The following is a 26,240-nucleotide window of genomic DNA, read 5'->3' as shown; positions in this document are numbered from 1 at the left end:
CAGTCTTACCAAAATCAGATGTCAGCAAGGCAGCAGCATATATATACACTGAGTGGCCAAAACATTAGGAACACCTTAACATTGGGTTGCACCCCCTTTTGCCCTCAGAACAGCCTCAATTTGACGGGGCATGGACTCTACAAGGTGTCGAAAGCGTTCCACAGGGATGCTGGCCCATGTTGACTCCAATGCTTCCCACAGTTGTGTCAAGTTGCCTGGCTGTCCTTTGGGTGGGGGACCATTCTTGATACACATGGGAAACTGTTGAAAAACCCAGCAGCGTTGCAGTTCTTGACACACTCAAACCAATGCGCCTGGCACCTACTACCATACCCAGTTCAAAGGCACTTAAATATTTTGTCTTGCCCATTCACCCTCTGAATGGCACATATACACAATCCATGTCTCAATTGCTTCAAGGCTTAAAGCTCCTTCTTTAACCTGTCTCCTCCCCTTCATCTACACTGATTGAAGTGGATTTAACAAGTGACATCAATAAGGGATCATAGATTTCACCTGGATTCACCTGGCCAGTCTACGTCATGGAAAGAGCAGGTGTTTTGTACACTATGTATAATCCATGTCATTGGGCAGCAGGGTAGATAATCATATTCAGTTGGCAGAGGAGAGTGGCCTTGCCTTGAGATAATACAGCCACTGGTTATAATTTAATTACACCTAGGGCTCCTAATAGCTGAATACTACAGTGAGATGTAATAACCCCTGTTTATATAAAACCTTATCCATTCCTCAGGCCTTCCACCTCTATTTAAACCACGTCAACTCCTTAAGCGTTCATTTGACTATTCACACGATTCAGGAGCGACTAACACAAAGCAATGAGGAAAAAAAAAATCAAACCCAATACCTTGGAGTCAGGAGCAATAAGGAGCAATCTCCTAAAAACACGAAGATCCACCTCTAGCAAGAAGAATGAGAATCATTACAAAAATTATTTGATTTGCAAAAACGTCCTTTGAATGAATACCTCCTGGGCTCGATTATAATGTCGCCCTGAGAAGCCGTTTCCCAGCTCTCCTCTGTCTGTGAGGTTGGAGAGAGGAAACCCACCTCTTTCACTCGGCTGTGAGCCCAATCTCAGCAACCAGAACCAAATCTCTCACTGCACGAGAGACTACTTGTTAGCCAGGCTGGCTACGATATGTAGGCTAATTTGTAAACGTCACGTGCCGCGTCCCGTAAGTGTCTGTTGCTGCCGCTGGGGCTGTAGTCAGAGACTAAGTCCTGCTGGTGGTCTGACGGTGTAGAAGGTTCTGGAGAGTCTTCCCTGTCCATTCTCTCCATGTCCTCTGACTGGGATGATGACTCGGTCTTTGTGCTGTTGAATCCAAGGATCTCAACCACTGAGTCGGGCAAGTCCTACACAGACAATAAACATGATGAGATTAAAGATCCGGATAGAACCGTAGGTCAATAACAAGGTGTTGAAGAGTGTTAGATCTGATTGTACCTATAATTCATAGCGGAGTTCAATAAGTGTTTCAGAATACCGGCGCAAACATTCTGAAGGTATCTAATGTTCTGCGATGGAGTCGGACACAAATCAGGATATCATCAGAAGAAAACTATTTAAAACGTATGTCACAGACACGTTTTAATGAGGGCTAGTTTCAAATGCATTTACTCACACCCCCTGTGTATTTCTACCACTGAGTTGGGAAAATCCTATAAAGAGTTAACGACGGTTGTGTTGAAAACCCCCCTTTGAACCCAATACACACCCTTCTACTGGCAACTGCGCAAACCAATCCAAACCAATCCAAACCAATCCAAACCAATCCAAACCAATCCAAACCAATCCAAACCCAACTCCTTTCCCTTTCAGCACTCAGCAAACCCATGTATGTATTTCAGAATATACTGTAAGGACAAACGTTCTGAAGATACGACATCCATCTATGGATACATACCTTACAACTCTTCAGCTGCAGGCATAAGGCTTCAGCTTTCTTGAGGATGGCCCCGATGTCCAGTTTCATCGGCAGTTCATTTATGTGCTGGAAAGAAGGGAGGAGAACATTCTCAGATCAGGTGACTTGCTAAAGCAGGGATGGGCAACTGACGGCCCGCGGGCCGCATGCGCGGATCAATTTGAAAAAAATAACATACAGTACCAGTCAAAAGTTCTAGAACACCTACTCATGCAAGGGCTTTTCTTTATTTTTTAAAACTATTTTCTACATTGTAGAATAAGGTAGTCCCCTGGAATGCATTTCAATTAACAGGTGTGCCTTCTTAAAAGTTAATTTGTGGAATTTCTTTAATTCTTAATGCATTTGAGCCAATCAGTTGTGTTGTGACAAGGTATAGAGAAGATAGCCCTATTTGGTCAAAGACCAAGTCCATATTATGGCAAGAACAGCTCAAATAAGCAAAGAGAAATGACAGTCCATCGTTACTTTCAGACATGAAGGTCAGTAAATACGGAAAATTTCTTCAAGTGCAGTCGCAAAAACCATCAAGCGCTATGATGAAACCGGCTCTCATGAGGACCGCCACAGGAATGGAAGACCCAGAGTTACCTCTGTTGCAGAGGATAAGTTCATTAGACTTACCAGCCTCAGAAATTGCAGAGCAAATACATGCTTCACAGAGTTCAAGTAACAGACACATCTCAACATCAACTGTTCAGAGGAGACTGTGTGAATCAGGCCTTCATGGTAAGATTCCTGCAAAGAAACCACTACTAAAGGACACCAATAAGAAGAAGACTTGCTTGGGCCAAGAAACACGAGCAATGGACATTAGACCGGTGGAAATTTGTCTGGAGTCCAAATTTGAGATTTTTGGTTCCAACCGCCGTGTCTTTGTGAGACGCGGTGTGGGTGAACGGATGATCTCCGCATGTGTATTTTTATCAATTAGTATATTTGACTTTAACAGTAATATTTGCCGTAATATTTGTTCTGTCTTTTCCGGTGGATTAAACTGAACTAGCAACAAACTTTCTATTGCTTGTTTTAGAAATAGTGATATTTTGGAGATTATTTCATTTTTAAATAACCGAAAGTGAGAGGTTGTAATCTGAATAAAGGGAAAAAGGCCATTCCTGAACATTTATATGCCTTAGCAGAGTTTTTCCGGACTTACAGTCATGCGTGCATACATTTTTCGCTGCCGGTGCTAGCTCCCGGGGTGAGCCATTCTCTCCTTAATCTGCTAGAGAACCAGTTGGGATTAGTATAGTAGTAGAAGTATAGTTTTTGTATGACTGAAGCCTTTAGTGAGAGGTCTAATGCTTTCATATTTAATCATTTCTGCCCTCCCAATTCATATTCATTATATAAAATAGGCCTGTTTACTTTTGTCTTGCTTGCAATTTCAAATAAAATTGAATATTCCTTACTCAAATAATTTAACAAACAAGTTGTTAGGTGTAGACAGGGCCATAAGCAAATAGGTAAACTGGGATGTTGTCCTTCCATGGTAGCAAAATCGTATCTAATTTGGCTAACTTTCGATTAAAATGTATTGTAGTGGGATCATTTCTTTCCTTCGGGATGTGAATACCTAGTATGTCCACTTCACTGTCAGACCATTTTATTGGTGCACGGTAATATAAAAGTATTTTTGTAGTGAGCCAATACGTATGGCACACTTATCATAATTAGAATGTAATCCAGAGAGGTTAGAAAAATTATCTAGATCCTCTTGAGGCTGTAGAGGGATCCAAATTGTGGATTTAAAAGAAAACATGAATCATCAGTGTACAATGACACCTTTGTTTTTAAGCCCTGGATTTATTATCGTTGGATCTGATTTTAATAGCTAACATTTCGATGGCCATAATAAATAGATATGCTGATAGTGGACAACCTTGTTTTACTCCTCTTGACAGTTTAAAACTTTCTGAGAAGTAGCCATTATTGACTATTTTACAGCCAGGGTTACTATACATAACTTTAACCCATTGTATAAGACTCTCCAAAATGTAAATACACCAGGCATTTATATATAAATTCCAGTCGTACTTTATCAAAAACCTTTTCAAAGTCAGCTGGTTTGATTGGTAAATGAGTCTAGAGGCCAGCCATCTAAACTTGAAGTAATGGTCGATTTACCAACCGGGGGCCCCCATTGACTTTTGTTAGTCACTCTCACTCAAATATCATATTAATAACGGCAAACATTTCTCTCCACCCCATGGCAAAATGTGTAGAATTGCAGCAAACTTGCTTTAAAAACTGCAACATTTTCTCTACGTCCCATGGGAAAATGTGTAGAATTGCAGCAAACTTGCTTTAAAAACTGCAACATTTTCTCTACGTCCCATGGGAAAATGTGTAGAATTGCAGCAAACTTGCTTTAAAAACTGCAACATTTTCTCTACGTCCCATGGGAAAATGTGTAGAATTGCAGCAAACCTGCTTTAAAAACTGCAACATTCTCTCTATGCCCCATGGAAAAATGTGTAACATTTCAGGAAATGAACTCGAAAACGTTCTCTCCACTTTCAAGAGGGGGGCGCTCTGTTTAGGACCCCCAAAAGGCTAGAGCTGGCTCTGACTGCATGAATGGGTATGGATGTGGGTAAGCAGACCCACAAGCCACTGCGGCCCCTCATGATGAGTTCAGATTTTTTTTGTGGCCCCCCACCCCATCAAAGTTGCCTATCCCTGTGCTAAAGTGATGACAGGGATAACGCTTCCAACACTGAATGCCATTTTCAGTTCACTCATTTAACACATAACAGACAGTGTATTCTGTGTGGATATAAGAGTGTGTTGTAATGAGACTAGGCAGTGAGAGCCTGTTGGTTAGACCACATGCTCCTGCTAGGTGATAATTAACTGCTTCCTTCAGTCATGATAAAACACAGTGTGAAGCCTATTCTCTCTTCGTGTTCCTCTCTCCCCGCGCTCTTTCCCCTCACTCTCCATACTTTCTTTCTCTCTCTCCCTCCCTCACTAACCGCCCCCCCCCCCTCGCTCTCCCCCACTCACTTTCTCCCCCTCTTTCGCTCCCTTTCAATTCTAAGGGTTTTATTGGCATGGGAAACGTGTGTTTACATTGCCAAAGCAAGTGATAGACAATAAACAAAAGTGAAGTAAACAATAAATGAACAGTAAATATTACACTCAAAAGTTCAAAAATAATAAAACCATTTAAAAAATGTAATAATATGTCATTATACAGTGTTTTAACGATATGCAAATAGTTCAAGTACAAAAGGGAAAATAAAGATAAATATGGGTTGTATTTCCAACGGTGTCTGTCCTTTCTCTCTCACCAGGTGTTGTAGCTACTGTACAGATAGATAGAGCCTGCAAGGTCTCCATGGTTACCGTCTACTAGCTGTCGACCAACTGCAGAGAGAGCAGCTGTGATCACATCAGGAAGTAACCTCAGGTAAAATGTTGAATGATTTAATGGTTTTATGCGTTCTTATAGGCTATCCTGTACACTACCGGTCAAAAGTTTTAGAACACCTACTCATTCAAGGGGTTTTCTTTATTTTTTACTATTTTCTACAATGTAGAAAATAGTAAAAAAAAAAAAAAAAACTTTGAATGAGTAGGTGTAGTAAAACCTTGGACCAGTAGTGTATATCACTCAGCCAAGGTAACTCCAGATTACATCAGCCTATATTTCTAGAGAGATTACCAGACTTAAATCATTATTAATTTTCACTATACAAAAATTCCAAACATTTTAACTAGTTCTATGGTTTTCACTTGCCATCATCACTACATTGAGATGGAGGAGGGATGTTAAATTCTGTCGGGCCTACATTTGGATGGAAGAGACTTTGACAGGGAGTGGTTGAACACCACTAAAAGACAGAGGGGGTCAGACATCAGTGTGTCATAGGGAATAGAGGGGGTCAGACATCAGTGTGTCATAGGGAATAGAGGGGGTCAGACATCAGTGTGTCATAGGGAATAGAGGGGGTCAGACATCAGTGTGTCATAGGGAATAGAGGGGTCAGACATCAGTGTGTCATAGGGAATAGAGGGGGTCAGACATCAGTGTGTCATAGGGAATAGAGGGGGTCAGACATCAGTGTGTCATAGGGAATAGAGGGGGTCAGACATCAGTGTGTCATAGGGAATAGAGGGGGTCAGACATCAGTGTGTCATAGGGAATAGAGGGGGTCAGACATCAGTGTGTCATAGGGAATAGAGGGGGTCAGACATCAGTGTGTCATAGGGAATAGAGGCGGTGCTCTCACCACTCATCTGATAGGAGCCAAAAGGACCCTTTTATTTTAGGAGGTAATATCTAGTGTAATGTTTCCCCGAACGACCTTGCACACGCACGCACGCACGCACCGCACACACACATTAATAACTGCAAACATTTCTCTCCACCCCATGGCAAAATGTGTAGAATTGCAGCAAACTTGCTTTAAAAACTGCAACATTTTCTCTACGTCCCATGGGAAAATGTGTAGAATTGCAGCAAACTTGCTTTAAAAACTGCAACATTTTCTCTACGTCCCATGGGAAAATGTGTAGAATTGCAGCAAACTTGCTTTAAAAACTGCAACATTTTCTCTACGTCCCATGGGAAAATGTGTAGAATTGCAGCAAACTTGCTTTAAAAACTGCAACATTTTCTCTACGTCCCATGGGAAAATGTGTAGAATTGCAGCAAACCTGCTTTAAAAACTGCAACATTCTCTCTATGCCCCATGGAAAAATGTGTAACATTTCAGGAAATGAACTCGAAAACGTTCTCTCCACTTTCAAGAGGGGGGGCGCTCTGTTTAGGACCCCCAAAAGGCTAGAGCTGGCTCTGACTGCATGAATGGGTATGGATGTGGGTAAGCAGACCCACAAGCCACTGCGGCCCCTCATGATGAGTTCAGATTTTTTTTGTGGCCCCCCACCCCATCAAAGTTGCCTATCCCTGTGCTAAAGTGATGACAGGGATAACGCTTCCAACACTGAATGCCATTTTCAGTTCACTCATTTAACACATAACAGACAGTGTATTCTGTGTGGATATAAGAGTGTGTTGTAATGAGACTAGGCAGTGAGAGCCTGTTAGTTAGAAGACCACATGCTCCTGCTAGGTGATAATTAACTGCTTCCTTCAGTCATGATAAAACACAGTGTGAAGCCTATTCTCTCTTCGTGTTCCTCTCTCCCCGCGCTCTTTCCCCTCACTCTCCATACTTTCTTTCTCTCTCTCCCTCCCTCACTAACCGCACGCACGCACGCACGCACGCACGCACGCACGCACGCACGCACGCACACACACACACACAAATGTAAGAAAACACACGCGCACCTTGAGGATCTCATTGAAGCCGTATTGTTCCTCCATGATCTTGTGTTTCTCTGAGTCCAGGATGGCACAGCACACCAGCAGGTGGAAGTTCTGGCACGGCAGTCCAGTCCACATGACCTGAAGCCAACCCAGAGACAGAGTCAGTGTGTGTGTGTGTGTGTTATACAATATCTGCATCATTATTTCTCATATACCAAACAAATTGTTGTGATTCTGTGAAACATCATTCAATGAATCTTAAATTGGCTTGTGTTTCCTCACGATGCCTCTGGACCAATGGAGAGATGATGAAATTAAAACTAAACTACGGGCCATTTAAATCAGGTTACTGATTCATCTCTGGGGAGTTTGGAGGAGGAGGAGAGCCTGAGGAGCAGCAGGACCAGAGAGTCAGGGGACAGAGAGAGCCCACTGATTGGTCAAGGGCTCACTGTACCGACTGATTGGTCTCTGATTGATTGGCTGAATTGACTGTGTGGGCTGACCGATCACTAGAGGAACAGCCGATTGATTAACAGTCAACGCCTTGAACGTGGTGAAGGTGTGTGACTCACTTCCCATAGACGCAGGACGTCAGGGTAACTCAGTTCTCTCTTGAAGCGAATCAGGAGCCAGCGGAAGCAGAAATACAGGTGACCGGAGTCCTGGGCCCCTGTAGGATGCACACACGCGCACGCGCACGCGCACGCGCACGCACACGCACACGCAAACGCACACGCACACGCACACGCACACGCACACACACATTAGCAGAAGTACATCATAAGAAGGTTAGAATGAAGGGAACCCAACATCTCGGGTATTGTCTTCAGACACCATGAGCTGAAAAGCCATTGGCTTAGACCCAACCATCCCTGAGAGGGTTAAATCCACTCCCAAGTTGTCAGAGTTGTGAGTATGTCTGATCAAGGAGATGAAGGAAGGTCAATAGTGAGGAGGTGAAAGAGGGTTGAGGAGGAGGTGGAGGCTCGTAAATTAAGTCAACCAATCATAGAGACCCTTAAGCCTCTTTTTCCTTCCCACCCCTCCATCTCTTCTTCACCCCCCCAATCATCGTCGTCCTCCTCATCCTCCTCTTTCCTGCTCAAATTAAAGCGATAAATAACAACAACTCATTTACATATTATTGAATTGACTTGGTTTATTGTTCTTGGAAGCTCTCTAAATTCCAAAGGAGCGGTTGTTGTTATCCCGGGAGGTAACGAACAGCAGAGCAGTTTTAGTAGGCTGGCTGAGCGAGCCCAAATTAATCAAGAAAATGAATGATTATAAAGTATGCGGTGATAAATCAACATCGTCCCAATCAGATCGCACCGTGGCGCTAGCCGTATTTAAACAGCCTAATTCACCACAACTTATCAGGGACTGTTTAGGGATGCAGCTGACCCCTACAACCTCTAGCAAATAGGAAAGACTCTCCGAACGGAACACCCATATTTATCTCATTAGGAAGTCTTAGTTCAACTTGGATAACCTCTTGTTTTTCTACGAAGACAAATGTGGTGTCGTCACATTTGAGAGAGAGAGAGAGAGAGAGAGAGAGAGAGAACACACAGGGGTAATATTTCATTGGCTCTATCAAGATGATTATCTAGTACCCTTATGATGGGGATGAACGCGTGTTCCGTTGTCACGGTGAATGTTCCATTCTGTGGATTCTAAATGGTAGTAATGGGTGTTATTCATTAGGCACCGAACGGAAGAAAATTGATTGAAACAGGCAGGGACTGGACAACCGGGACTACAATAAGAAACACAACATTTCATTTTCTGGAAGGAAAACTTTTTTAAGCATGCCCTGTGTGTGTGTGTGTGTGTGTGTGTGTGTGTGTGTTCCCCTCACCCAGGAAGTTCCAGAAAGACAGGTCCAGTAGTCGTAGCAGAGTGCTGAGCTGGATCAGCTGAGTCTTCATACCCTGCATCTGCTCCTCAAAGTTCTGGTGCTGAGAATTTAGACAACATAGAAATACATTAACACTATATAGACAGGTATACTATTTAGACAGATACACTACATGACCAACAGTATGTGGACACCCGCTCGTCTAACATCTCATTCCAAAATCATGCCCATTAATATGGAGTTGGTCCCCCCCTTTGCTGCTATAACAGCCTCCACTCTTCTGGGAAGGCTTTCCACTAGATGTTGGAACATTGCTGCGGGGACTTGCTTCCATTCAGCCGCAAGAGCATTAGTGAGGTCGGTCACTGATGTTGGACGATTAGGCCTGGCTTGCAGTCGGCGTTCCAATTCATCCCAAAAGGTGTTCAATGGGGTTAAGGTCAGGGCTCCGTGCAGGCCAGTCAAGTTCTTCCACACCGATCTCGACAAACCATTTCTGTATGGACCTCGCTTTGTGCACGGGGGCATTGTCATGCTGAAACAGGAAAGGGCCTTCCCCAAACTTTGCCACAAAGTTGGAAGCACAGAATCGTCTAGAATATCATTGTATGCTGTAGCGTTTTTACATTCACTGGAACTAAGGGGTCTAGCCCGAAACATGAAAAACAGCCCCAGACCATTATTCCTCCTCCTCCTCACTGTACAGTTGGCACTATGCATTTGGGCAGGTAGCGTTCTCCTGGCATCCACCAAACCCAGATCCGTCCGTCGGACTGCCAGATGGTGAAGCATGATTCATCACTCCATAAAACACGTTTCCACTGCTCCAGAGGCAGTTTGGAACTCGGAAGTGAGTGTTGCAAACGAGGACTAATGATCTTTACACGCTTCAGCACTCGGCGGTACAGCACTCGGCGGTACCGTTCTGTGAGCTTGTGTGGCCTAACACTTCGCGGCTGAGCCATTGTTACTCCTAGACGTTTCCACTTCACAATAACAGCACTTACAGTTGACCGGGGCAGCTCTAGCAGGGCAGAAATATGACGAAATGACTTGTTGGAAAGGTGGCATCCTACGACGGTGCCACGTTGAAAGTCACTGAGCTCTTCAGTAAGGCCATTCTACTGCCACTGTTTGTCTATGGAGATTGCATGGCTGTGTGCTCAATGTTATACACCTGTCAGCAACGGGTGTGGCTGAAATAGCCGAATCCACTAATTTGAAAGGGTGTCCAGCCAGCCGGTCAGTCAGTCAGTCGGCCAGCCAGCCGGCCAGCCAGTCAGTCGGCCAGCCAGCCGGTCAGTCAGCCAGTCGGCCAGTCACATAACACCATATTGATGCTCTCTACTCCTTTTCCCTTCCCCACTAACAAGTTGCTAGCTGGCAGGTGTTTATACCAATAAACCCTGATGTAGCCATGTTTGATGTATTAATGGGTGGGATGACAGTCAGAGCACTGGAGATGACATGGTCTTTGGGTTTCCTTTGAATAATGAGGGCCTGTCAGGTACAAGACCACTCAGCCGAGTAATATTAACATGACTGCTGTTTATCCTAACCTGTTAGTGTGTGTATAGCTGTTTACCAGGGAAGACCAGCCCTAGACCAGCCCTGGGCTACAGTATCTATAAAGCTAGGAATGGTTCATGAACACGAAATCCCCTTTAAATTACTTCAGTAGCCATGTGGAAGACAGAATAGAGGTAACAGACAGGAAGCTGGATGGTGTCGTAACAGACAGGAAGCTGGATGGTGTTGTAACAGACAGGAAGCTGGGTGGTGTTGTAACAGAGAACAGACAGGAAGCTGGGTGGTGTTGTAACAGAGAACAGACAGGAAGCTGGATGGTGTTGTAACAGAACAGACAGGAAGCTGGATGGTGTTGTAACAGAAAACAGACAGGAAGCTGGATGGTGTTGTAACAGAAAGCAGACAGGAAGCTGGATGGTGTTGTAACAGAACAGACAGGAAGCTGGATGGTGTTGTAACAGAGAACAGACAGGAAGCTGGATGGTGTTGTAACAGAACAGACAGGAAGCTGGATGGTGTTGTAACAGAGAACAGACAGGAAGCTGGATGGTGTTGTAACAGAACAGACAGGAAGCTGGATGGTGTTATAACAGAACAGACAGGAAGCTGGATGGTGTTGTAACAGAACAGACAGGAAGCTGGATGGTGTTATAACAGAACAGACAGGAAGCTGGATGGTGTTGTAACAGGTTGGATAATAAGATAGAAAAATAAACTAATTCAGAACACAAATCATAGAGCTGTAGTGATGTCATAAGGTTGGATAATACTACTAAGGAAAATAGAACACAAATCATAGGGCAGGGAGTGACAAGGAGTGGCATCAAAAAGCATGAGGGTGATCGGTAACCTCAGTGGAGTGGAAATGATTGGTCAGAAGACAGCCACACCTTCTCAGCTGATAGACACTGGTCAGCCATTGGTGGAACCATGAAGCTCTGCTCAGCCATTGGTGGAGGCTATGGGGGAGTGGTCATAGATGCATCCTTTGTGAAATGCACCATGGGAACCCAGCGTGGTCAGGTAATCAGGTCACACTCTACCAACACTGACCTAGTTGGCCTCTCTCTTGATAAACAGGGAGAACTGTGCCGTCTTAGACATGGAATTACTAGAACGGACAGCCTCATTTAATTTGCTTTGGTCTGAGGGGCTTTGTCCATTCTAGTAATTATATTTCTATATTACGTATGTTCTAGTATATCTAGTTCTATGTTGTCAGTCTCACCATCTGGTCCATGAAGCAGACAAAGCACCAGAAGGCGTCCACCTCGTTCTCCATCACATAGAGAATAGGAGACAGCAGGTCACTCATACCCTGGACATAGCCTGGTGACGGAGCAAAAACAACCCGGTTTAGTCAGTCAGTCAATCAATCAATCAAAGCCTGGTGATGACAGAGAGAGAGAGAGAGGATTTGAAACAGTTCTGGAGAGCTTTCATACAACAAAGTCTTGACCACAGGAGGTTGATGGCATCTTAATTGGGGAGGACGGGCTCGTGGTAATGGCTGGAGCGGAATCAGCGTCTTACCCAGGTCAAAGTCATTCAGTATGACAAGCTTAGTCTTACCCAGGTCAAAGTCATACATGCAGTATGACAAGCTTAGTCTTACCCAGGTCAAAGTCATTCAGTATGACAAGCTTCGTCTTACCCAGGTCAAAGTCATACATGCAGTATGACAAGCTTAGTCTTACCCAGGTCAAAGTCATTCAGTATGACAAGCTTAGTCTTACCCAGGTCAAAGTCATTCAGTATGACAAGCTTTGTCTTACCCAGGTCAAAGTCATACATGCAGTATGACAAGCTTAGTCTTACCCAGGTCAAAGTCATACATGCAGTAGGTCATGAGGACGTCGTGCAGCAGAATCAGTCCTGGGCTGTCTGCTCCTTCATAGAACGTGTTGGTCCGATCCGTCCTGTTCACGTCTTTCTCTGTGGAGGAAATCAACGCAGTCAGGGACCTTAGAATCATCTTTATTCACCAAATACATTTTCTGCGTGTCCAGGATTTGACTCAGTGAAACGGTGCTGCTATGGAGTTAGACAGACAGACAATTACATACAGACAATAGACAGAAAATACAGACAAAATATATAGATGCAGAATTTACACAATCCATCCTTACGGACTGACGGACGGACGTGCGGACGGACTGACGGCCTGTCTTTAGACTCTGTTTATCTGTCCTGTTTACTTCTTTCTCTGTAGAGGGAACTAACAGCCACCAGGGCCAGTATTCATAAAGAGTAGGAGGGTCTTTCTCTGTAGAGGGAACTAACAGCCACCAGGGCCAGTATTCATAAAGAGTAGGAGGGTCTTTCTCTGTAGAGGGAACTAACAGCCACCAGGGCCAGTATTCATAAAGAGTAGGAGGGTCTTTCTCTGTAGAGGGAACTAACAGCCACCAGGGCCAGTATTCATAAAGAGTAGGAGGGTCTTTCTCTGTAGAGGGAACTAACAGACACCAGGGCCAGTATTCATAAAGAGTAGGAGGGTCTTTCTCTGTAGAGGGAACTAACAGCCACCAGGGCCAGTATTCATAAAGAGTAGGAGGGTCTTTCTCTGTAGAGGGAACTAACAGACACCAGGGCCAGTATTCATAAAGAGTAGGAGGGTCTTTCTCTGTAGAGGGAACTAACAGCCACCAGGGCCAGTATTCATAAAGAGTAGGAGGGTCTTTCTCTGTAGAGGGAACTAACAGCCACCAGGGCCAGTATTCATAAAGAGTCAGAGTAGGAGGAGTACTGATCTATTAGAACATAATGAATCAGATGACGACATGGACAGACGGAACCTGATCCTGGATCAGCACTCCTACTCTGAGAGGCTTTATGAATACAGGCCCCGACTTCACCACACAAACTCGCCTGATTGTCCTTAGACAAAAGTTTACTACCAGGAGTTGAAGTCAGAAATGGAACCAGCAGCACTTCAGTAGATCTGCATTGCTCCGTGCCAGCCGCCGCTCATTTCCATATTCATTTCAGGTTGACATTTACAGAGAGCACACAACCCTAACCCTGTTACAACCGGAGCCTAATTTCTATCCTTTGAATAGAGAGGGGCGAGACTCAGAGAGAGAGCGAGCGAGAGAGAGGAGAGAGAGACAGAGAGAATAGAAATGCCAAGTCCATTGAGGAGCCAGCCAGATGCAGTATGGATCATTCCTCTACAATCAGGAGATGAGACCCCATTACCTGGCTGACACGGGCTACGTCCCAAATGGCCACCTATTCCCTATTTAGTGCACACAGGGGCTCTGGTCAAAAGTAGTGCACTCTACAGGGTGCCATTTGGGACGCAACCACGGGGCTCTGTTCTACAGGCTGACGACGCTGATGGAATATTGAATAAAACATGGGGTTGATCCGACGGGAGCCAGATTGGTTCCAGGCCCAGCTCAGTCTTCAAGCTGCTAAACCAGGAGTGGTGTCACACTTTGTTTTCGATGGCTTTGCTGAGCAGTTTGGGGTGAAACCCAGACAGAATGTGGCCAAGTTTTGTTCTTCACTGGCTGGGGAAGTTAAATTGCTGACAGGATGTTGGAACAAGGAGCCTGACTCATTAGCATATTGGAAAGGTCTCCTATCTGTTGGCCACAGTGCCCATTGTACAAACCACTTCCCCATCCTACTGTCAGACCAACAGAATCAAATAGAATACAACTATTGTCCTTCAGTTTGAATGGACATTTGTCTTCTGGCTTCCCCAACACCCCCAGATACACAAACACACGTTGAGCGGCACAGGGTCAGCAGCAGCAATTGTGGTGGTTAAGTGCCTTGCTCAAGGGCACAATGGCAGGATATGTTACATGGGATGAAAGCCTTCCGGCTGCTGGTCTAACCTCTAGGATACTGCCAATACACGTTATCTGGTGACTAACATTCTGTTAGAAGTGATGATGATGGTGGTGATTACCTATAAGACTCCTGACTAACATTCTGTTAGAAGATGATGATGATGGTGGTGATTACCTATAAGACTCCTGACTAACATTCTGTTAGAAGTGATGATGATGATGGTGGTGATTACCTATAAGACTCCTGACTAACATTCTGTTAGAAGTGATGATGATGATGGTGGTGATTACCTATAAGACTCCTGACTAACATTCTGTTAGAAGTGATGATGATGATGGTGGTGATTACCTATAAGACTCCTGACTAACATTCTGTTAGAAGTGATGATGATGATGATGATGATTACCTATAAGACTCCTGACTAACATTATGTTAGAAGATGATGATGATGATGGTGGTGATTACCTATAAGACTCCTGACTAACATTCTGTTAGAAGTGATGATGATGATGGTGGTGATTACCTATAAGACTCCTGACTAACATTCTGTTAGAAGTGATGATGATGATGGTGGTGATTACCTATAAGACTCCTGACTAACATTCTGTTAGAAGTGATGATGATGATGGTGGTGATTACCTATAAGACTCCTGTGGTCTCTTAACCTGCTGTTGCGTTTCTCTTGCTCCTCACTCACTGACTTCCACTGGAGCTTCATACGGAAGTACTCATCCCTGAGGAAAGAGAGGAAGAGAGGATGAGAAGAGAGGCAATAAGTAGTCATCCGTGAGGAAAGATTAAAAAAAATAATAATAATGTATGCACTCACTAACTGTAAGTGGCTCTGGATAAGGGCGTCTGCTAAATGACTAAAATGTATATGAATGAGGAAAGTAAAGGAGAGAGACGACGGGGGGGGGAAATCGATAGTTACATATCACAATATTATTTTGGACTATATTATAGATACAGTGGGGAAAAAAAGTATTTAGTCAGCCACCAATTGTGCAAGTTCTCCCACTTAAAAAGATGAGAGAGGCCTGTAATTTTCATCATAGGTACACGTCAACTATGACAGACAAAATTAGAAAAAAAAATCCAGAAAATCACATTGTAGGATTTTTAATGAATTTATTGGCATATGATGGTGGAAAATAAGTATTTGGTCAATAACAAAAGTTTCTCAATACTTTGTTATATACCCTTTGTTGGCAATGACACAGGTCAAACGTTTTCTGTAAGTCTTCACAAGGTTTTCACACACTGTTGCTGGTATTTTGGCCCATTCCTCCATGCAGATCTCCTCTAGAGCAGTGATGTTTTGGGGCTGTCGCTGGGCAACACAGACTTTCAACTCCCTCCAAATATATTCTATGGGGTTGAGATCTGGAGACTGGCTAGGCCACTCCAGGACCTTGAAATGCTTCTTACGAAGCCACTCCTTCGTTGCCCGGGCGGTGTGTTTGGGATCATTGTCATGCTGAAAGACCCAGCCACGTTTCATCTTCAATGCCCTTGCTGATGGAAGGAGGTTTTCACTCAAAATCTCACGATACATGGCCCCATTCATTCTTTCCTTTACACGGATCAGTCGTCCTGGTCCCTTTGCAGAAAAACAGCCCCAAAGCATGATGTTTCCAACCCCATGCTTCACAGTAGGTATGGTGTTCTTTGGATGCAACTCAGCATTCTTTGTCCTCCAAACATGACGAGTTGAGTTTTTACCAAAAAGTTATATTTTGGTTTCATCTGACCATATGACATTCTCCCAATCCTCTTCTGGATCATCCAAATGCACTTCAGACGGGCCTGGACATGTACTGGCTTAAGCAGGGGGACACGTCTCGCACTGCAGGATTTGAGTCCCTGGCGGCGTAGTGTGTTACTGATGGTTGGCTTTGTTACTTTGGTCCCAGCTCTCAGCAGGTCATTCACTAGGTCCCCCCCGTGTGGTTCTGGGATTTTTGCTCACCGTTCTTGTGATCATTTTGACCCCACGGGGTGAGATCTTGCATGGAGCCCCAGATCGAGGGAGATTATCAGTGGTCTTGTATGTCTTCCATTTCCTAATAATTGCTCCCACAGTTGATTTCTTCAAACCAAGCTGCTTACCTATTGCAGATTCAGTCTTCCCAGCCTGGTGCAGGTCTACAATTTTGTTTTTGGTGTCCTTTGACAGCTCTTTGGTCTTGGCCATTGTGAAGTTTGGAGTGTGACTGTTTGAGGTTGTGGACAGGTGTCTTTTATACTGATAACAAGTTCAAACAGGTGCCATTAATACAGGTAACGAGTGGAGGACAGAGGAGCCTCTTAAAGAAGAAGTTACAGGTCTGTGAGAGCCAGAAATCTTGCTTGTTTGTAGGTGACCAAATACTTATTTTCCACCATAATTTGCAAATAAATTCATTAAAAATCCTACAATGGGATTTTCTGGATTTTTTTTTCTCAATTTGTCTGTCATAGTTGACGTGTACCTATGATGAAAATTACAGGCCTCTCTCATCTTTTTAAGTGGGAGAACTTGCACAATTGGTGGCTGACTAAATACTTTTTTGCCCCACTGTACTTTGACTCAAAGTAAAAAAAAATATATAAAAAAAATGTATATTTTCATATTTTGCTAGATAGTGTTAGCTAGTGCTAGTCGACTATCTGCGGCAAAACGCCAGTATTTTCCGTCCTATAGCGTCTTCTTTTTAAAGGCCCAGTGCAGTCAAAATCGTGATTTTCCTGTCTTTTAAATACATTTCCACACTATAAGGTTGAAATAATATTGTGAAAATTATAATGCCATTTTAGTGTAAGAGTTGTTTGAAAAGACCGCCTGAAATTTCTGCCTGTTTTGGTGGGATGGAGTTTTGTCCTGCTTGGTGACATCACCAGGCAGTAAATTAGTTAATAGACCAATAAGAAAGAGCGTTCCAAACCTCTCTGCCAATCACAGCTAGTTTTCCCCTCCCCACTCAGACCACTCCCAGACAGCCCTTGCTAAATCCTTGCTTGAGAATAAACTATTTTTGTTTCTTTTTGACCCTTTTAATTAAAAAACAAATCACAGGAAGGTACTTAATTGTTTCCCAGAAATTATTTGATATTCAGAAGAAAAAAACGGCCGCATTGGACCTTTTAATAGTGACCCAACATGTTATCAGCACTTATTTCCATGACTGATCAAAACTTATTTTCTCACGGTCTCTCTGCAGCAGACAGTTAGTGAGCAATATGTTTGGAACATCAAATCGCAATCTCGAATCGTAATACATATAGAGTCGGCACATAGGTATCGTGATAATATCGTATCGTGAGGTCCCTGACAATTCCCAGCCCTAATGCCCTAACCTCATTTAGGGGTGTGTTTACTGTGTGATGTATAATACTCTCTGAAGCAGGAGACTCTTATCTCCCTCACTAACTTTAAGCATCAGTTGTCAGAGCACCTTACCGATCACTGCACCTGTACACAGCCCATCTGAAATTAGCCCACCCAACTACCTCATCCCTATATTGTTATTTATTTTGCTCATTTTGTACCCCAGTATCTCTATTTGCACATCATCTCTTGCACATCTATCATTCCAGTGTTAATACTAATTGTAATTATTTTGCACTATGGCCTATTTATTGCCTTACCTCCATAACTTACTATATTTGCACACACTGTATATATATTTTCTGTTGTATTTTTGACTTTATGTTTTGTTTTACCCCATATGTAACTCTGTGTTGTTGTTTTTATCGCACTGCTTTGCTTTATCTTGGCCAGGCCGCAGTTGTAAATGAGAACTTGTTCTCAACTGGCTTACCTGGTTAAATAAAGGTGAAATAAAATTAAAAAATAAAAAATAAACAGGATAGTAGGGGCCACTTTACTTTCCTTAAACTGGTTTACAACATAACCTGGTGCTGCGCTATGAAAACTAGTATTCTCTTCATACACCGTGCTCATAACGCCATCTGAACAGCACCGTTTGTTTTCACACAAACTTATTAGCCATTCTGAAATACAAAAGTCATATTTACTTATAAATGTAAAGCTTACCGATTCATAAACTTTGTGAAAATCTCTCTACAACCATAAAGACAACATGACGTGAGAGTTGTGGGGTTTCCCATCCTAGTATTTCATCAACAGTGCTGTTATGATGCAGATCTGACAGAGATAATGTGTCAACCATGGCAGGGCTCCCAGTCTCCTAATGAGTAGGAGTGGCTCTCTCACGTTTTCCTCCTGGTCAGACTCCTCCTCTCCTCCGAGGTGCTCTCCCAGGGGAAGTAGCCCAGCAGAAACTTCCATCCCTCCTTCCTCAACACATGACACAGACCCTAGGAGGGAAGGAGAGACAGAAAGAGGGATGGGGGGAGAGAGAGAGAGAGAGAGAGAGAGAGAGAGAGAGAGAGAGAGAGAGAGAGAGAGAGAGAGAGAGAGAGAGAGAGAGAGAGAGAGAGAGAGAGAGAGAGACAGAGAGAGAGAGAGAGAGAGAGAGAGAGAGAGAGAGAGAGAGAGAGAGAGAGAGAGAGAGAGACAGAGAGAGAGAGAGAAGACAGAGAGAGAGAGAGAGACAGAGAGAGAGAAGAGACAGAGAGACAGAGAGACAGAGAGAGAGAGAGAGAGAGAGAGAGAGAGACAGAGAGAGAGAGAGAGAGAGAGAGAGAGAGAGAGAGAGACAGACAGAGAGAGAGACAGAGAGACAGAGAGAGACGGAGAAAATAAGAGAGGAGAGACAGACAGCTGTTATTCCCACAGCCCTACAGTAAGTAACATTAACAAACAGGCCTAACAGAGCTACTCCAGTTCAAACTCAGACATTTACTTCCAGCTGTTGCTTCAGAGAGAAAGAAGACGGGAGACAAAACGATCTCTGAGAAGAGGCTGACCCCTATTTTTATATCCACCACGTAGAGAGACTAGAGAGAGGCATCAGATACTGCCTTTAATGAGTGTTCTGCCTCACTGCTCAAGGCCACAGGCAGACCGACTCACAATGCAATATTGAGGAGATACTGTAACTAGCTCTGTGAAGGATGAACAGTATTGAGGAGATACTGTAGCTAGCTCTGTGAAGGATGGACAGTATTGAGGAGATACTGTAGCTAGCTCTGTGAAGGATGAACAGTATTGAGGAGTTACTGTAGCTAGCTCTGTGAAGGATGGACAGTATTGAGGAGATACTGTAGCTAGCTCTGTGAAGGATGAACAGTATTGAGGAGCTACTGTAGCTAGCTCTGTGAAGAATGGACAGTATTGAGGAGATACTGTAGCTAGCTCTGTGAAGGATGAACAGTATTGAGGAGATACTGTAGCTAGCAACGTGAAGGATGAACAGTATTGAGGAGATACTGTAGCTAGCTCTGTGAAGGATGGACAGTATTGAGGAGATACTGTAGCTAGCTCTGTGAAGGATGAACAGTATTGAGGAGCTACTGTAGCTAGCTCTGTGAAGGATGGACAGTATTGAGGAGATACTGTAGCTAGCTCTGTGAAGGATGAACAGTATTGAGGAGATACTGTAGCTAGCAACGTGAAGGATGAACAGTATTGAGGAGATACTGTAGCTAGCTCTGTGAAGGATGGACAGTATTGAGGAGATACTGTAGCTAGCTCTGTGAAGGATGAACAGTGTTGAGGAGATACTGTAGCTAGCTCTGTGAAGGATGAACAGTATTGAGGAGATACTGTAGCTAGTTCTGTGAAGGATGGACAGTATTGAGGAGATACTGTAGCTAGCTCTGTGAAGGATGGACAGTATTGAGGAGATACGGTAGCTAGCTCTGTGAAGGATGAACAGTATTGAGGAGATACTGTAGCTAGCTCTGTGAAGGATGAACAGTATTGAGGAGATACTGTAGCTAGCTCTGTGAAGGATGAACAGTGTTGAGGAGATACTGTAGCTAGCTCTGTGAAGGATGGACAGTATTGAGGATATACTGTAGCTAGCTCTGTGAAGGATGAACAGTATTGAGGAGATACTGTAGCTAGCTCTGTGAAGGATGAACAGTATTGAGGAGATACTGTAGCTAGCTCTGTGAAGGATGAACAGTATTGAGGAGATACTGTAGCTAGCTCTGTGAAGGATGAACAGTATTGAGGAGATACTGTAGCTAGCTCTGTGAAGGATGGACAGTATTGAGGAGATACTGTAGCTAGCTCTGTGAAGGATGGACAGTATTGAGGAGATACTGTAGCTAGCTCTGTGAAGGATGGACAGTATTGAGGATATACTGTAGCTAGCTCTGTGAAGGATGACCAGTATTGAGGAGATACTGTAGCTAGCTCTGTGAAGGATGAACAGTGTTGAGGAGATACTGTAGCTAGCTCTGTGAAGGATGAACAGTGTTGAGGAGATACTGTAACTAGCTCTGTGAAGGATGGACAGTATTGAGGAGATACTGTAGCTAGCTCTGTGAAGGATGAACAGTATTGAGGAGATACTGTAGCTAGCTCTGTGAAGGATGAACAGTATATGTAGGAACAGCATTAAAAGCAGTGCTGGATTTGTGCTGTTGCTGCTCTCTTAATTAACATTAGAGGGTGTGTGTGTGTGCGTGCGTGTGTGTGTGTCTAGGGCTACCTCTGTGGCTACAGGGGATACAAATCTCAGGATGTGGTGACTCAAGTGTGAAACAGACACTACAATACAGACCCTATTGGTTAAAACAGACACTCTACAATACAGATCCTATTGGTTAAAACAGACACTCTACAATACAGATCCTACTGGTTAAAACAGACAATCTACAATACAGATCCTATTGGTTAAAACAGACACTCTACAATACAGATCCTATTGGTTAAACAGACACTCTACAATACAGATCTATTGGTTAAAACAGACACTCTACAATACAGATCCTATTCATGTCTGGTTAAAACAGACACTCTACAATACAGATCCTATTGGTTAAAACAGACACTACAATACAGATCCTATTGGTTAAAACAGACACTCTACAATACAGATCCTATTCATGTCTGGTTAAAACAGACACTCTACAATACAGATCCTATTGGTTAAAACAGACACTCTACAATACAGATCCTATTGGTTAAAACAGACACTCTACAATACAGATCCTACTTGGTTAAAACAGACACTACAATAAAAATCCTATTCTTACAGAACAGTAGATAAATTACAATAGCAACACCATTTACTAAATATACTCTTTTGTTTTGATGTTTTTCAACTTATTCAGAGCAGTGTTGTTATAGCAGGCAGCATTACACAAAGTGACAGGCGGAGAGAGTGACCATTTACCTGTGTTATTCAAAGGGATGTGTTGCCTATTTGTTGGGGGAAAAGTGTAATTCCACAATATGCAAACATTGCAAAATCCGTTGCCAGGATATTTCAGTTGAGATACAGAGACTGACCCGTTTGATAATGTGTTTCAGTATGTTATATCATGTTGTATTTAGTTGGTTCCTGGTGTTTCAGTATGTTAAAATGCTGTATTTAGTTGGTTCCTGGTGTTTCAGTATGTTACCATGCTGTATTTAGTTGGTTCCTGGTGTTTCAGTATGTTACCATGCTGTATTTAGTTGGTTCCTGGTGTTTCAGTATGTTACCATGCAGTATTTAGTTGGTTCCTGGTGTTTCAGTATGTTACCATGCTGTATTTAGTTGGTTCCTGGTGTTTCAGTATGTTATCATGCTGTATTTAGTTGGTTCCTGGTGTTTCAGTACGTTACCATGCTGTATTTAGTTGGTTCCTGGTGTTTCAGTACGTTACCATGCTGTATTTAGTTGGTTCCTGGTGTTTCAGTATGTTACCATGCTGTATTTAGTTGGTTCCTGGTGTTTCAGTATGTTACCATGCTGTATTTAGTTGGTTCCTGGTGTTTCAGTATGTTATCATGCTGTATTTAGGTTGTTCCTGGTGTTTCAGTATGTTACCATGCTGTATTTAGTTGGTTCCTGGTGTTTCAGTATGTTATCATGCTGTATTTAGTTGGTTCCTGGTGTTTCAGTATGTTACCATGCTGTATTTAGGTTGTTCCTGGTGTTTCAGTATGTTACCATGCTGTATTTAGTTGGTTCCTGGTGTTTCAGTATGTTACCATGCTGTATTTAGTTGGTTCCTGGTGTTTCAGTATGTTACCAAGCTGTATTTAGTTGGTTCCTGGTGTTTCAGTATGTTACCATGCTGTATTTAGTTGGTTCCTGGTGTTTCAGTATGTTACCATGCTGTATTTAGTTGGTTCCTGGTGTTTCAGTATGTTACCATGCTGTATTTAGTTGGTTCCTGGTGTTTCAGTATGTTACCATGCTGTATTTAGTTGGTTCCTGGTGTTTCAGTATGTTACCATGCTGTATTTAGTTGGTTCCTGGTGTTTCAGTATGTTACCATGCTGTATTTAGTTGGTTCCTGGTGTTTCAGTATGTTACCATGCTGTATTTAGTTGGTTCCTGGTGTTTCAGTATGTTATCATGCTGTATTTAGTTGGTTCCTGGTGTTTCAGTATGTTACCATGCTGTATTTAGTTGGTTCCTTACCCCTTTGAATATGGTCTGTTTGAGGTGTGAGACGTTCCTCATGCGTCCCTCAGGGTCCATGTTGGTGTTCCACTCCTCCGCCCCAACAGGCTCCCTACGCCGGACCGCTGGCCGCACGCCAAGATCAATCTACCAGGAGAGGACAGATAGGGAGAGTATGGAAATACTGCATTAACGACGCATGCTACTGCTCCGTCAATAACACACTATAGAGAGAGGCAGGGAGGGAGGGGAGTGAGAGAGAGAGAGAGAAATTCTAACAAATATGTTACCAAATTCTAAATAGAGATATCAAATTAGCACAACACCTTGTCAAAATCAAAGAATTCAAACAAAGGAAGACATTAACAATGTACAGACTCTGTGACCATAGCCTGGCCACAAAGACAGGACGCCATAGAAAAACATGGAAGGTCAGAGAAGAAAGACTATGTCAGCACTGTGAGTCAGGTGACGTACAGGAGGACCAGCCCTTCCTACTCCACTGCTGCACATGTGACTCAGAGGTATTTACCTCCTGGAATGTAAAGAATGAATTGCAGGATTTCTTGAACTGCCTGTTGAGGAGAAAATCTCCATTTTGTTAGGATAAAAACGTAGACAATAGATCTAGCTGAAGATTATGTCCTGACCTGTCATAATATTAGAGACAATAGATCTAGTTACAGATTATGTCCTGACCTGTCATAATATTAGAGACAATAGATCTAGCTGCAGATTATGTCCTGACCTGTCATAATATTAGAGACAATAGATCTAGCTGCAGATTATGTCCTGACCTGTCATAATATTAGAGACAATAGATCTAGCTGCAGATTATGTCCTGACCTGTCATAATATTAGAGACAATAGATCTAGCTGCAGATTATGTCCTGACCTGTCAGAATATTAGAGACAATAGATCTAGCTGCAGATTATGTCCTGACCTGTCAGAATATTAGAGACAATAGATCTAGCTGCAGATTATGTCCTGACCTGTCATAATATTAGAGACAATAGATCTAGCTGCAGATTATGTCCTGACCTGTCATAATATTAGAGACAATAGATCTAGCTGCAGATTATGTCCTGACCTGTCATAATATTAGAGCCCTTCTAGATTTACTTTCTTAATTGTTGTTTGTTTCTTTGTGGTGAATTATTCACCACATATAATTGTATTTGTTGATATTATTATTGTTGCTCAAACATATTGTTCATTTGTAATGATTCACATACATTGCTTTGGCAACAGTGGCAACCACCCATTCATGTCAATAAAGCATTTATTGAATTGAGAGAGAGAGAGAGAGAGAGAGAGAGAGAGAGAGAGAGAGAGAGAGAGAGAGAGAGAGAGAGAGAGAGAGAGAGAGAGAGAGAGAGAGAGAGAGATAGAGAGAGAGAGAGAGAGAGAGAGAGAGAGAGCGAGAGAGAGAGAGAGAGAGACACAGAGAGAGAGAGACAGAGAGAGAGAGAGAGACAGAGAGTGAGAGAGTGACAGAGACAGAGAGATGGGGAGAAGCAGGGTTAGGGTCATGGGTGTCAGGGTTAGAGTAAGGGGGGTTCAAGTCCATCGTGTAACTCATGAGGGTCACGACCCCGTGGAAATCCAATAAAACCCCAAGCTCTGGCTGCAACGCTCATTACACGGCGGCCGTTTAAATGTAAATCATTTTAAAATCGCTATTTCCAATGTATGTGTGTATGTGAATATGTGTTTCATATATAAACTATGTGTCCCGTACAGTATGCAGTCAGGCCTACACAAACATCCAGTTGACAGCTGTGTGATGTTCTGTTCTCCAGGCCATCATCAACCTGTTTTTTTTCTCAACTTGGTTAGCCAATTGAACAGTTCTGCTCAGAGAGGTAGAGAGAGATAGAAGAAGTGGGTTCAGCCAGGGAGAAAGACAAGACTAACTAAATCCTAAGCTAAGAAGGGGGGGCTGTTTCCATGGGGACCGGGCTGATAAGGGGGGAGAGGAGGGTGGGGGGGAATAGGAGTCAATAATTCATGAGCTTTGTGATAAGCAGTGAAGTTTGTGTGTGTGTGTGTGTGTGCATGTGTGTGTGCGCCTTCCCAGCACCATAACTAGCCAACATCCAGCCAGCCAACACACAAGATGGCCTATTTTGTTACACCTCCATTGTGTAAATAACTAGGCAGAGACTTAGGAATAACTTTTCTCATGGCAGTGAAAATATTTGGCTGAAGGTGTGGGTTGTATAAACAGAACAAGAGCCCACAAAGCTTCTATATACACAGTGCCTTTGGAAAGTATTCAGACCCATTGACTTTTTCCACATTTTGTTACGTTACAGCCTTATTATAAAATTGATTTAAAATTGTAAAAAATGTCCCTCATCAATCAACACACAATACCCCATAATGACAAAGCAAAAACAGGTTTTTAGAAATATCACATTTACATAAGTATTCAGACCCTTTACTCAGTACTTTGTTGAAGCACATTTGGCAGCGATTACAGCCTCGAGTCTTCTTTGGTATGACGCTACAAGCTTGGCACACCTGTATTTGGGGAGATTCTCCCATTCTTCTCTGCAGTTCCTCTTAAGCTCTGTCTGGTTGGATGGGGAGCATCGCTGCAAAGCTATTTTCAGGTCTATCCAGAGATGTTCGATCAGGTTCAAGTCCGGGCTCTGGCTGGGCCACTCAAGGACATTCAGAGACTTGTCCCGAAGCCACTCCTGCATTGTCTTGGCTGTGTGCATAGTGTCTTTGTCCTGTTGGAAGGTGAATCTTTGCCCCAATCTGAGGTCCTGAGCGATCTGGAGCAGGTTTTCCATCAAGGATCTCTCTGTACTTTGCTCCGTTCATCTTTCTCTCAATCTTGGCTAGCATCCCAGTCCCTGCCGCTGAAAAACATCCCCACAACATGATGCTGCCACCACCATGCTTCACCGTAGGGATGGTGCCAGGTTTCCTTCAGACGCTTGGCATTCAGGCCAAAGAGTTCAAGCTTGGTTTCATCAGACCAGAGAATCTTGTTTCTCATGGTCTGAGAGTCCTTTAGGTGCCTTTTGGCAAACTCCAAGCGGGCTGGTTTTTGCTCTGACATGCACTGTCAACTATGGGACCTTACATAGACAGGTGTGTGTGCCTTTCCAAATCATGTCCAATCAATTGAATTTACCACAGGTGGACTCCAATCAAGTTGTAGAAACATCTCAAGGATGATCAATGGAAACAGGATGCACCTGAGCTCAATTTCGAGTCTCATAGCAAAGGGTCTGAATACTTATGTAAATAAAGTATTTCTGTTTTTTTAATACATTTGCAAAAATTTCTAAAAACCTGTTTTCGCTTT

General features: G+C 43.2%; 1 protein-coding gene across 1 annotated transcript in view; it reads right to left on the bottom strand.

The window, feature by feature from the left end:
- Positions 1–486: 486 nt before the first annotated feature.
- LOC121553372 (TBC1 domain family member 15) overlaps positions 487–26,240 on the bottom strand; it is a 64,663-nt gene continuing 38,909 nt past the window's right edge. Inside the window, exons 8-17 of the mRNA XM_045215712.1 lie at positions 22,933–23,061; positions 18,657–18,760; positions 15,077–15,171; positions 12,449–12,565; positions 11,859–11,959; positions 9,101–9,200; positions 7,812–7,909; positions 7,258–7,374; positions 1,932–2,018; positions 487–1,380 (exon numbers count right to left, since the gene is read on the bottom strand). Of these exons, the coding sequence (XP_045071647.1) occupies positions 1,156–1,380; positions 1,932–2,018; positions 7,258–7,374; positions 7,812–7,909; positions 9,101–9,200; positions 11,859–11,959; positions 12,449–12,565; positions 15,077–15,171; positions 18,657–18,760; positions 22,933–23,061 (1,173 nt within the window). The 3' untranslated portion in view covers positions 487–1,155. The remainder of the gene's footprint in view (positions 1,381–1,931; positions 2,019–7,257; positions 7,375–7,811; positions 7,910–9,100; positions 9,201–11,858; positions 11,960–12,448; positions 12,566–15,076; positions 15,172–18,656; positions 18,761–22,932; positions 23,062–26,240) is intronic.

This window comes from Coregonus clupeaformis, unplaced genomic scaffold (genome assembly GCF_020615455.1).
Source record: "Coregonus clupeaformis isolate EN_2021a unplaced genomic scaffold, ASM2061545v1 scaf0499, whole genome shotgun sequence".
Taxonomy (NCBI): domain Eukaryota; kingdom Metazoa; phylum Chordata; class Actinopteri; order Salmoniformes; family Salmonidae; genus Coregonus; species Coregonus clupeaformis.
This window is presented reverse-complemented; position numbering and strand designations above follow the sequence as displayed.